The sequence below is a fragment of the Lipotes vexillifer genome, unplaced genomic scaffold (genome assembly GCF_000442215.2).
Source record: "Lipotes vexillifer unplaced genomic scaffold, Lipotes_vexillifer_v1.1 scaffold371, whole genome shotgun sequence".
Classification (NCBI taxonomy): Eukaryota; Metazoa; Chordata; class Mammalia; order Artiodactyla; family Lipotidae; genus Lipotes; species Lipotes vexillifer.
The window spans coordinates 1254775-1266762 of NW_006786304.1; the positions used below are offsets into that span (position 1 = coordinate 1254775).

The window sequence follows — 11988 nt, forward strand, 5'->3', positions numbered from 1 at the left end:
CCCCCCGAGCCACCGCAGCAGGTCCAAGTGGCACCCTCGCCTTCCAGCTCCCCCTCCCCTCCACTGCCTCCACCCTCGGCCCCAGACCCCTCCCTGGACTTCCTGCGGGCCCAGCAGGAGACTGCCAACGCCATCCGGGAGCTGGCCGGCACCCTTCGCCAGGGACTAGCCCAACTGAGCGAGGCCCTCAGCGCCCTGCTGCCCCTTCTGCCTGGAACCCCCGCTGACCCACTGCCCCCGCCCCCGCCCCCACCTCCACCGCCCAGGCCTGTCTTGTCCCCCCCCTCCCCCAAGGTGGAGGTCACCCCAGAGCCTGTGTCCGTGGTGGCTGCAGTCGTGGACGGGGCTGTGGTGGCAGCCAGGGGGGTGATCATTGCCCCTAGGAGCGAGGAGGGGGCCCCCCAGCCACCCCCCGCCTCTGCAGAAGACCCTCCAACAGCGGGGGCGGTGGAAATCTCCGTGACATCTGCTGTGGGGTTCAAGCTTGTCTGCGCACCTTCTGCCTGCACCTCCTCCCCGCAGCTTAGTCCAGTGGAGGAGGGCAATGCACTTTCCCCATCCCAGCTGCACCCGGGCTCCCTGCTGCGGGGCACGAGCACCCCACTCCCTGTACTAGTTAGTGCCTGATTCTGGGGGGCCTCCTTGATGGGCCCCCCAGCCCTTTTCAGTACAGCGCTGTCTACCTGGCTGCTTTCCTTAACCCTGACTTCTAAGCCATGGATTTTATGTTATTTATTATTGCCCTTCGTGGGTTGTGGAGGGAACCTGCACATCCCCCTCTCCTAACAAAACTCCTGGCCTTGACTTGAAGACAACTGACCCACTTCCCCTACCCAGACTTTGGAGGGGGTGGGAGTTTCAAGACAAGTCAGAATATGGATGAAGAGGCTATTGCAGTCTGTACCCTAGGGGTGGGTGGAGTTTTCACTGGTGTAGGTTGAGCCTTCTGCCTCCCGTTGCAGTCTCTGACCTCCAGAGCTCAACCCCCTCTGTGCTCCCCAGTGGTGACAAGATATCAATAAACTTATTTTTAATATAATTACTTGGGGCTCTGTCTGAGACAGGCCTGAAGTTCCAACGCCTACACCTGCCTCATCCCTCCATGGGCAGGTGACACCCCCTTGAAGTTTTAGAGGCTGGTGGTTTTCCAGACTTTTTTTTTTTTCTTAAAGCCATCAAGTCCTGTGTTCAAATCTTACTCCTACTTTTTCATCCTTCGGATACCACCCTAAATGTCATCTCTGGGAGGACATCCTGGATTCCTTCCCCCAGGCTAGGGTGGGTCTGCTTCTTAGATTCTCTCTCAGCATCCTGTGGTCACTAAATGAACACATGTCCTTATCTATTTAAAGCCTGCTTCCCGTATAGTTTCGTGACGGGAGGAGCTGGTTCTCTTTTTTACTCCCAAACTGGCTGCAGAGCCTGGTAGCAAAGTAGCTAATAGCCATCACCCTGGACTCAGACCTGGCTCAACCCCTGGTGCTGCCCTGGCCAGCTGTGTAACTACGGGCCCCACTGTCCTCATCTGTAATACGGGCATAAAGATTTAGGTGTCTTTGCTGCCTACAACTACATTCTCTTCATCCTTCAGGTCACAGCTCAAATATCACCTCCTCAGGAAAGCCTTTCCTGACCACCCCCTTTCCCCCAGCAGTTGTGAAAGAAAGGCAGTTAAGTAATCATTTGAGTAAATTTAAATTGAATGTCCCTCCATCACCAGGATGAGCCTTGTCAGGGCAAGGCCTGAGCCCGTCTTAGTCACTGCTGTGTCCTCAGCATTGCCCAACACAGAAGAAAGGTTGAATCTTTTAAGTAATGGGAGCTTAAAAACAACTTTCATTTATGGTGCTCCTTTTCTGGGCCAGGTGCCATGCTAAGCATTTATTTGCATGTTTGCATTTTAACCTGAAGGTACCCAATGAAAAGCAGATTTTAGGGGGCCTCCATTTTTTCCTGAGAAGTTTAGGGACTTGCCCTAAATTTGTCAGGGGCCAATCCAGTCCACCTGAAGCCAGCCTCTGGCCAGAACTCCTGACTCCAACTACTGTTTACTAAAGAATGGCCCAAAGACAATTTTAGGCGATATGTGGATGGCCTTTTTAACTTCTATGGTTATATGTGTATGTAGTTTTATTTTGTAAAAATGTACCTAGTACATAAAACCCATGATCATGCACATAATACTGCTTAGGATGAGGCAAAAGTAAATAGTGTTTTATTCACAGGAGTCAACTTCAAGAAATGTTAATAATACAGGTGGTAAACAAAATGGTGAAGCTGAGACTGAAATTTGGGTAACATAAAATCAGACCTGCTATGGTTGCAGTGGGATGAGGGAGAGTGGGGGCAGGCATTCCGTGATTAGTTTGAAAACTACTAACGAATGCAACCCTGGCAAGTCATTCAAATATTTTTGAGCGCTTAACACAGACCCAGGCCTAGAGAGAGGAAGAGGCTGATGTGGGTTAGAAGCTGGAGACGTGTCTCTCCTCCACATGCCCCCTCTCCAACCCTGCCCTGCAGTGTTCCATCGCCAGGAAGAAAAAAACATGGGGGTCGCCAAAGCCTGCTTGGGCCTATCAGGTAGTAAGCACCCAAGGTTGGAGAAAGGTGGTCTGGCTCTCGCTCTCCCCAGAAACTATGTTGCCATCTCTGGCCTCCTTTCCGCCCCCCAAACCGGTGAGCCCTAGAGGGTGTGAGGACCCTCTCACCCGGTGCTCGAAAAGATCCCCCAGAAATTGAGGCGGGGGTGGGGGGTATGGACAGCCAGCGGGAATCGGGAAGGCCTCCCCCAACCTCCTAGACAGCGGAAGTGCGTCAGTTTGTTCGCCCCGTAGAGCATTTTGGGAGTTGCAGTGAAGTTGGGGTGGGGGGGCGGAGAAACTGACAGTGTAACCCCTTGGAGACCAGAGCGCGCCCGCAGAGCTGGAACAGAGGGGCGTTCGACCACTCCTTTTAGCAGATAAAGCAACTGAGGCTGAGACCGTCAGTCCTCTCCTTTCTCCGGCTTTTGTTGGCCCCAGTCAGAGGCTTACATCCAAGATCCTGGGCAAGACGAAGTGCCAAGTGGACGGTCCTGCCCAACACTAAATTGCCAGCTTCCCTTCCCCCCACCCCGAAAACGTCCAATTAAGGCCCCTCCGCCCCGCCCCAGGAGCTGCTGCCTTCGTAACCGGTCATTGGCCCACCTCTGAAGGGCGGGGAACTGAGCCTCAGAGAAGGCAAGACTTGTCTAAAGCTGCAAGTCGAAGCAGAGACTGGCCGCTCGGAAGCCTGTCCACTCCCTACACTTTCTGAATCCGTGGTGGCTCTCACCATTCGTATCACATCCCCGCCCCCAACCCTTTTGCTCGAGCTGCTTGGAGCCAGTCAAACTCCCTGCCCCACGGCGAGGAGGGGTAAAGGTTGCGCAGCGGAGAGGCGGTGAGCCCCTACCCTCCGGCAGCCGGCGGTCCCCTTTAAGAAACGGCCCCGGACGGACTACGTTTCCCAGAAGGCTTTGCCGGCGCGTTATGTAACTTTCCCTGCGTAGCGGCCTCTGGGGCAGAAGGAGGTGGAGGCGGCGGCGGCGGCGGCGGCGGCGGCGGCGGGGTTCCGTGGCCGGGCGGCGCCCGCGGCCTATCGCGGGGCCCGAGCTGTGCGCCGCGCCCCGGAGCTCGGACCCGGAGGGAGCGCCGACGTGCCTCTGCCTGCCTTTGAGGAGGCGGGAGTGAGGAAAAAGGCTTAGGGCCCAGGGGGCGGGGAAGGGGGGCCGGGCCTGGATCCGCGGGGAGGCCGAGCCAGAGGCCCGATCGTGGCTCGCGCGGTCCCGGGGACACGAATCGAACGTTGGCGGCGCGGATCGAACGTCGGCGGCGGGTGGAACGCGGGGACTCGGAGGCGCGCGTGCGGGGGCTATGGCGTCCGTGCAGGCTTCCCGCCGCCAGTGGTGCTACCTGTGCGACCTGCCCAAGATGCCGTGGGCCATGGTGTGGGACTTCAGTGAGGCCGTGTGCCGCGGCTGCGTGAACTTCGAGGGCGCGGATCGCATCGAGCTGCTCATCGATGCCGCCCGGCAGCTCAAGCGAAGCCACGTGCTCCCCGAGGGCCGCTCGCCGGGGCCCCCGGCCCTCAAGCACCCGGCCACTAAGGACCTGGCAGCCGCCACTGCACAGGGGCCTCAGTTGCCGCCTCCACAGGCCCAGCCCCAGCCGTCGGGGACAGGCGGCGCTGTCTCAGGCCAGGACCGCTATGACAGGGCCACATCGTCGGGCCGCCTCCCCTTGCCCTCGCCCGCCCTGGAGTACACCCTGGGGTCCCGCCTGGCCAATGGACTGGGCCGCGAGGAGGCTGTGGCGGAGGGGGCGCGAAGGGCCCTGCTTGGCTCCATGCCCGGCTTGGTGCCCCCCGGGCTGCTGGCAGCTGCGGTGTCTGGCCTGGGAAGCCGAGGTCTGACGCTGGCACCCGGCTTGAGTCCTGCCCGTCCAGCCTTCGGCTCCGATTTCGAGAAGGAGAAGCAGCAGAGGAATGCGGACTGTCTGGCAGAACTGAACGAGGCCATGAGGGGCCGGGCAGAGGAATGGCATGGGCGCCCCAAAGCCGTGCGGGAACAGCTGCTGGCGCTGTCTGCCTGCGCCCCTTTCAATGTCCGCTTCAAGAAGGATCACGGGCTGGTGGGACGGGTGTTCGCCTTCGATGCTGCTGCCCGCCCGCCAGGCTACGAGTTCGAGCTGAAGCTCTTCACCGAATACCCCTGTGGTTCTGGCAACGTGTATGCTGGAGTCCTGGCCGTGGCTCGCCAGATGTTTCATGATGCTCTGCGGGAGCCGGGCAAGGCACTGGCCTCATCAGGCTTCAAGTACCTCGAGTATGAACGCCGACACGGCTCAGGGGAGTGGCGCCAGCTGGGGGAGCTGCTAACCGACGGTGTCCGCACCTTCCGCGAGCCAGCTCCCGCCGAGGCCCTGCCCCAGCAGTATCCAGAGCCAGCCCCTGCAGCTCTTTGTGGCCCACCCCCACGAGCCCCATCCCGGAATCTGGCCCCCACGCCGCGCCGTCGCAAGGCGTCCCCTGAGCCCGAGGGCGAGGCATCTGGGAAGATGACCACCGAGGAGCAGCAGCAGCGGCACTGGGTGGCACCCGGTGGCCCGTTCTCCGCTGATACCCCTGCTGTGCCCTCGCCCATCGCCGCCCTGAAGAACGTGGCCGAGGCCCTTGGCCACTCCCCCAAGGACCCTGCAGGGGGTGGGGGCCCTGTGCGCGCAGGGGGCGCCAGCCCCGCAGCCTCCTCTGCGGCCCAGCCTCCAGCCCAGCATCGTCTGGTGGCCCGAAACGGTGAGGCAGAAGTTAGCCCCACAGCAGGGGCGGAAGCTGTTAGCGGGGGTGGTAGCGGCACCGGGGCGACCCCTGGGGCTCCCCTGTGCTGTACCCTGTGCCGGGAGCGGCTGGAAGATACCCACTTCGTCCAGTGCCCCTCAGTGCCCGGACACAAGTTTTGCTTTCCCTGCTCACGGGAGTTCATCAAGGCGCAGGGTCCTGCTGGGGAGGTGTACTGCCCCAGTGGAGACAAGTGCCCGCTAGTGGGCTCCTCTGTCCCCTGGGCCTTCATGCAAGGCGAGATCGCCACCATCCTTGCTGGAGACATCAAGGTTAAGAAAGAACGGGACCCCTAGGCCACCACTGCCACCAGCCTACTGCCCATCCGCCCTCCCCTGCCACCCACCGCTGCTGTGGATAAATTATTCCCACCCAGCCCAGTGCCTCCCCCGCCTGTGTACATACCCCCTTCCTTATCCCAGATGGGTCCCCTCCTTATCCCAGATGGGTCCCCTCCTTATCCCAGATGGGTCCCCTGGGGTAGATGTATTGAGGGTGGGGGGAGAAAACTTGTGGCTTCTGTCCGAGGGGGTGTTTGGGGTCCCTTGACCCCTCCGGTTTCCCTCTCCCCTCCTTGGCTTGGCTTTGCTGCTGCTTGTAGTTGGAGGAGAGGTGTCCCCGCCCCTCCTTGAGAAGGGGCCTCCTGAAATCTCGCTCTTTATAAACGAAGCAAAAGCATTTTATTGCCCCCCTCCCCTACCCCCTCTCCCTCCTTCAATAAACCGAAAGATGGGTTTTTTCCTTCTTGGTCCCTTAGTTGCGTGAGATGCTGCGCCCCCTTTGGGACCGAACTGATCCTGCAGGGGAGAGGACGTTGCCTTGTAGCCTCCAGGTGGCGCCCTTCACTCAGGTGGGCCCCCCGGCTGTTTTTATAAATGCTGGCCAACTAGTCAAGCGTTCTAGCCATCAGCCCGTTTTCCAGATGACAGAACTAAGGCTCAGAGAGGGGATGGCTCTTGCGAGGGAGCCACAGCCGAGCTCTGGAACTAGCCTTCCCCTCTGGCCCATCCCCTGTATCTCCCCCGAAGGTGGAGGACTCAGTGCCACCGAGGGGGAGGGTCAAGGGGCATCCGGAGGCTTCCCAGAAGGGACGGGTCGCGAGTTCTTGCTAGGCAGGGAGAGAATTAGGCCAGATTGCTAGAGGGGCTGCCTGAGGAAATTTACCTCATGAGGTACACTAACAGGTTCCCTGGAAACAAGGTGACTGCTTCTCGCCTCTGGTGGTGCCCTGAACTGCGCGCCCATCTCTGGAGACCAGCCTCAACGGCGGCCGCCCTAAGACACCGTGACTGGCCGGGTAAAAGGCCCTCCCCGCCGCGGTCGCCTCTGATGTGCGCGGCCTTGTCCCGCACCTGTCCCGGCGGGCTGATTATTAACCAGGACTTCCTGCTCGCTGGCGTCAGAGGGCGGGGCCTGAGCGGGCTGCGGCAAAACAGGGGTTAAGGGGAGGGGGAGGCCCCAAGAGGCAGCGGCCTCCCCCCGCGACCCTGAGGTGGAGATTTCGTGAAGGGGGCAAAGCCGGGCGCAAAGGCCAACGGATGGACAGAGAGAGGGGGAATGACAGTGTGTCCTGCCACCGCACAGCCCTGTCACACGGCTGTGAGACCCTAGATTGCTCCAGGTCTCGGGAACCCAGATGTTATATCACCTAAATCTGGAAGACCTTAACGTCCTGACCCATCTTGGTTATCCAGGTGTCCCTCCCACACATCCCGCAGACCCCCATGTCCCAACTCCCAAATATTAGGGACTCTAGGGCTTGGTCCTCCACATCTGGAGGACCCTCAGTTCTCGGACTGAGGAGTCCCCTCCCCCAGCCACCGGGTCTCAGGTGTTCTGTCACCCCTGGCACTGCCAGCCTGGGCTCTGGGCAGGGCTGGGAAAACCACCCCTGATTAAATATACCAGGCGATAAGCCAGGAGCAAGGGAGACGCTGGATGGAGCCCCATGCCTGGGCACCCCTCCTGGGCAATCTTGTGGCCTCTCCTGACCCAGCTCTGCGGACCCAAGTACTGGGTAGCTCCCCCTCCCCCATCCTCAGAGCCAGAGGCCTCCAGACACGGGGGCGCTGTGCCCCAGTGGGGGCTAAAGAGCTGTGGAGGACACCTGGTCCTTTAAGAACAGCTGGTGGGTGGGTAGGGGCCAGGGGAGTCACCCCCAGCCTGGCTGGTGTGTATTCTAGATAGAGGTTGGGTTAACTATTAACAGAGCAGGCGGCCTGAACTGTGTGGGTGTAGGGGCCTGGATCAGCCCCTCTTCATTCAGTGCCAGGCTGGGGCCAGAGTGGAGGGGTTCTGGATTGATCTGGGGGATCAGTGAGTAGGTGAAGAGGCTTCATGAAAGGAGAGACAGAGACACAGAGAGAGACCCAGGGAAAGATGGAGACGACAGTGGTGGGGAGGGAGATGTAAAGAGACCAGCTCACTGAGAGAGAGAAGATAGAGACCCAGAGAGAGAGGAGCTCGCTCGGAGATGAGGGAGATGAGGTAGAAACAGAGAGAGACAAACGTTCAGAAAGGAAAATTAGAGAAATATCCAGATGGGTTAAGAGAGGCTGAGGTACACTGAGGAAATGCCAACAATAGAGACAGAAGGAGAGAGAAGAGAGACTGAGATGCGGAGAGAGGGAGGGAAGGCGGGAGGCTGTGAAATCAGGAAAAGGTACAGGTTTGAACTAGAGAGTTAAGACATCTTCAGACTCAAAAGTTCTATGAGACCGAGGGGGAGAACAGAGCTCTGTGAAGAAGGGCAGGGCTGGGTCTGTCTTAGTCACTTGGTCCCCATGACCGGACCTGGCTCACTGCTCACCCTCCAGTGCTCAGCTCAGCTGACCTCTCCTCCAGGAAGCCTTCCTTGACCCTCAGTCTGTGTCAGGTGCCATTTCTGGGGTCCCACTCCCCTATCCCAGCCCTGAGCATTCTAACTCATTATTGTCTGGGGACTGGACTGTGAGCCCCATAAGGGCAGGGCCAAGGCTGTCTCAGTCACCACTGTGTCCCCAGCATTGCCCCGCACTGGCAAGTTTAAAGGATGGATAAATTAATGGACTCCTTTCTTTCAACAAATGTTTATTCAGCATCCACTGTGTGACAAGCCCTGCAGTAGGTGCTGTGGATACAGCAGGGAACAGAATGCAGCCCCTTTTCTCATGGAGCTGACATTCAGGTGGGAGATACAGACCCATAAAATGTGACAGCCATGGCGGTAAATCCTAAGAAAAAATAAACCAGGGAAAGGAGACAGAGAATGATGGAGACTGGTGTTTTAAAGAGGGAGGTAGGGGGAATTCCCTGGCGGTCCAGAGGTCAGCACTCCATGCTCTCACTGCCAGGGGGGTGGGTTCGATCCCTGGTCGGGGAACTAAGATCCCATGAGCCACGTGGCCCGGACCAAAAAAAAAAAAAAAAAAAAAAAAAAAAAAAAAAAAAGAGGGAGGTAAAACTGAGATGAAACTAAAAACTAAGGGAGGTGAGTGAGCGAGCCACGGGCAATCTAGGGAGATAGCAGAACATGCAAAGGCCCTGAGGTGGGAGCCAGCTTGGTTCATTCCAGAAGCAAGGTGACGAGTGCAGCTATGCCATGAGAGAGAGTCATAAGATTGAGGTCAGAAGGATAGTAGGGTAGGGAGCGTTGGGGGCCCTGTCTGCCATGGTAAGGACTGTGGATTTAGTTTTAATGGGAACAAGTAGAGGGTTTCAAGCACTGAGGGAAGGGATGAAGCAAATGAGACAGAAAAAGCAAGGAATCAGCTGGGATGGACAGCATCCTGTTCATCTCTGTGTCCAGGGCTCAACAGAGGGCCTAGTACAGATGCCCAATGACAGTGTGTGCATGAGTGAATAAGACCCAAATCGACAGAGAAAGAGTCAGAACGACATTAGATGGATGGACAGACTCCTAGGGAGAAGCCAGGTAAGGACCCGGGGACGCCCAGGGACAGCAGACACAGACAGACAGACAGCAGCTCAGCTGAGAAGTCCTATTCCTTCCAGAACCCTCTCAACCCGGAAACCTTCCCTGGAGCTGGAAAAATTCCCCAGGCCCCCCTGCCCGCCTTGCCCTGTGGCGTGCCCACTCACACCTCAGGCAGAGGAAGCTGGCAGGCCTCACAGGAACCTTTCTGTGAGGGGGGAGTAGAGGCGGCGGGCGGGCGGCAGGGACGAAGGGAGAGGAGTGGCGGGCGGGCAGGCGGCGGGCAGCAGCTACACAAAGGCCCCAGTGTCTGCCCCTCCTGCCCCCGGGTACAGATATAAATAATATGTACATATACCTTTAAATACACACACGCACACACACACGCACACACACACCAGTGGGCTGGGGTAGGAGGCTGGGGGCCACACACTTCCCTAAGGACCCTGATATGGCAGAGGTCTGCTCCTGTGGGGCTTGGGGGCTCAGAGACCCACAGAGATAGTGACCAAGACTGAGAGGCTCGAGCTGAGAGGGACACAGGGACAGAAGGGCGAGAGAGAAACTTACAAAGTGCGAGAGACAAACAGAAAGAGACTGGCCGACTGCGACGCCGAGTTAGAAACCAAGACTGGCTCAAATGGAGACAGATCAGGAAAGCAGAGAAATCAAACTTCGCTGAGAAAAGACAGAAAAAGTCAGAGGTAGAGGGGCAGTGACAGAAGGAAGACACGGGTCATTTCCAAGAAAGGCAGAGCCACAGAGAAACCCAGTTGAGAGGAAGGAGGGACAGAAAGAAGCAGAGAGGCCAGCAGACATCCAGAGAGGGACAGAGGAGAGAGAAGCCGGCAGGCAGGGCCAAGGCTGGGGGCTTGCGAAGGCTGGTGACCGTGGCGGGGGGAGGGTCAGGGCACATCTCCAGTTTAGGGGCACCGCCTGTGCAGCTCTGGTCCAGCCGAGTCCAGGGCAGGCTAAGGGGCAGGGAGTGGAGGTGAGGGAGGTGGCCCTTGGGTTCCGGATCTTGGTGTTTACCTGGGGCAGTCATTGCAAACAGGCGCCCAGCCTGGCCCACGGCAGAGTGAGGGTGGGATGGGCTGGGCCCCAGCTCTGGGCACCAGTGGGCCCGACACGCCCACCTGTGGCCTGGGTGGTGAGTAACACACACGGTGACACCTGGGTAGATGGTGACACATAGGGGGACAGACACGGTGACACACAGGGACAGATATAGGCAGACCCAGAGTGTCTGAGACATAAACAGACCCACAGAAGCCAGTGACAGAGACACACTGTAATAGACACAGTGACAGAGACCGGGACACAATGATGGGCAAACATAGTGTTAGGCTTAGAGACACAGTAACAAAACACAAGGACAGAGGACACAGTGACAGACACAGAGAAGACAATGATAGAACAGTGACATACATGTATACCCAGTGACACAGCACTGCAACACCTACAGAAACCCAGTGAGAAGACACTGACACAGAGACGTACAGGCACACACAACACACACTCACACACTGAGCAGACAAGTCATGGAGTAACACAGAAGCCTGCAAACACCTTGACATTGACACAGACTCATAAACCTCCCTGGCTGCTGGCTTCTGGGGTGCCCCCTCGGCCTCCAGGAGCAGGGTGTGAGTGACGGTGACCGTGAGGGAGGGCTTGGGACCCCAGGGCCCTGCTGTGTCGCTGTTGCCCCTCCTATGCTCTAGAATAGCGTCCTGGTTAAGGGCACTGGCTCTGAGCCTGGGTTCAAGTCCTAGCTCCCCACTCACTACCTGTGTGACCTTGGGCAAGTCACTTCATCATGCCTCAGTTTCCCCAATAATAAAATGGGTGGTGGGAAGGATTGGGTCTATCGATTCTGTAAGGTGCTTACATAATGCCAGACACATGGTAAGCCCTAGTAGCTGTTATTATTATTTATTATTATTATTATTTTCATCATCATCATCTCATGTCTTCTGCCCACAGTGGGGACCCTGCCTTGGCCTCTGTTTCCCCACTCACGGCCCCTCCCTTGGACTATGTCACCTAAAGCCCACAAGCCGTGCCCAGGTCCATCTGTCCCAGCCCAGGCTTCTCTGTGTCCCCATGGCTATCCCCCATCCCTGATCCCTAGCGTCCTCATGTCTGTCCATGCATCCCATGTCTGACTGCAGTACTTTTCCATTGCTGGCCACCAGCCGGCTGTCCCTGGGGTAGGGGTCACACCTGCCCACGCCAGCCGAGCTGGTGGCCACCAGACACCCTGACGGATGGCCCCACCCTCCCCCCCAGGACCCTACAACAACACCCGCCCCTCCGGCCACCTGAGGTCCCCACTGGGGCGGCCTGAGGCCTGAGCCTGGGGACAGGAAGCCCCAGGCCTGGCTGCCCTGAAAGCCTCTTTCAGCCTGGGCCTCCTCCCGCTGCCACCGACTCCTCCTGCGGAATAATATTTGGGCTGTTGGCCGGGGGGCGGGGGCCAGATCCGGAGGCCGCCTGGGAGAAGCCAGAAACCGCAGGGCTTCCTGCCTCGGGCCGGCATGACTCTGGGAGAGACCCCCAGGCCCGAGGGAGGGGGGTGGGCACCCAGGGAGACTGAGGGCCTTTCTCTCTACACCAGTTGTTTTTTCCAGGAACCAGGAGGAATTCCCCAGCCTGCCCAGGACAGCGAGGCTGGTGGGACGGCTGACTGGGAGCCAGCAAGGCAGGGGGCGGGGGGG

At 58.5% G+C, this 11988-nt stretch overlaps 2 protein-coding genes across 2 annotated transcripts in view; both read left to right on the plus strand.

Annotated features, from left to right (window-relative positions):
* MYPOP (Myb related transcription factor, partner of profilin) overlaps nucleotides 1–3727 on the plus strand; it is a 9632-nt gene extending 5905 nt beyond the window's left edge. The window contains exons 2-3 of the mRNA XM_007458675.1: nucleotides 1–609; nucleotides 3533–3727. The exon at nucleotides 1–609 is cut by the window's left edge and continues 170 nt beyond it. Coding sequence (XP_007458737.1) covers nucleotides 1–609; nucleotides 3533–3727 — 804 coding nt within the window. The remainder of the gene's footprint in view (nucleotides 610–3532) is intronic.
* IRF2BP1 (interferon regulatory factor 2 binding protein 1) lies at nucleotides 3572–5708 on the plus strand. The gene has a single exon (XM_007458505.1). The coding sequence runs from the start codon at nucleotides 3897–3899 to the stop codon at nucleotides 5649–5651; it is 1755 nt and encodes a 584-aa protein (XP_007458567.1). The 5' UTR covers nucleotides 3572–3896; the 3' UTR covers nucleotides 5652–5708.
* The last annotated feature ends 6280 nt before the right edge of the window (nucleotides 5709–11988 follow it).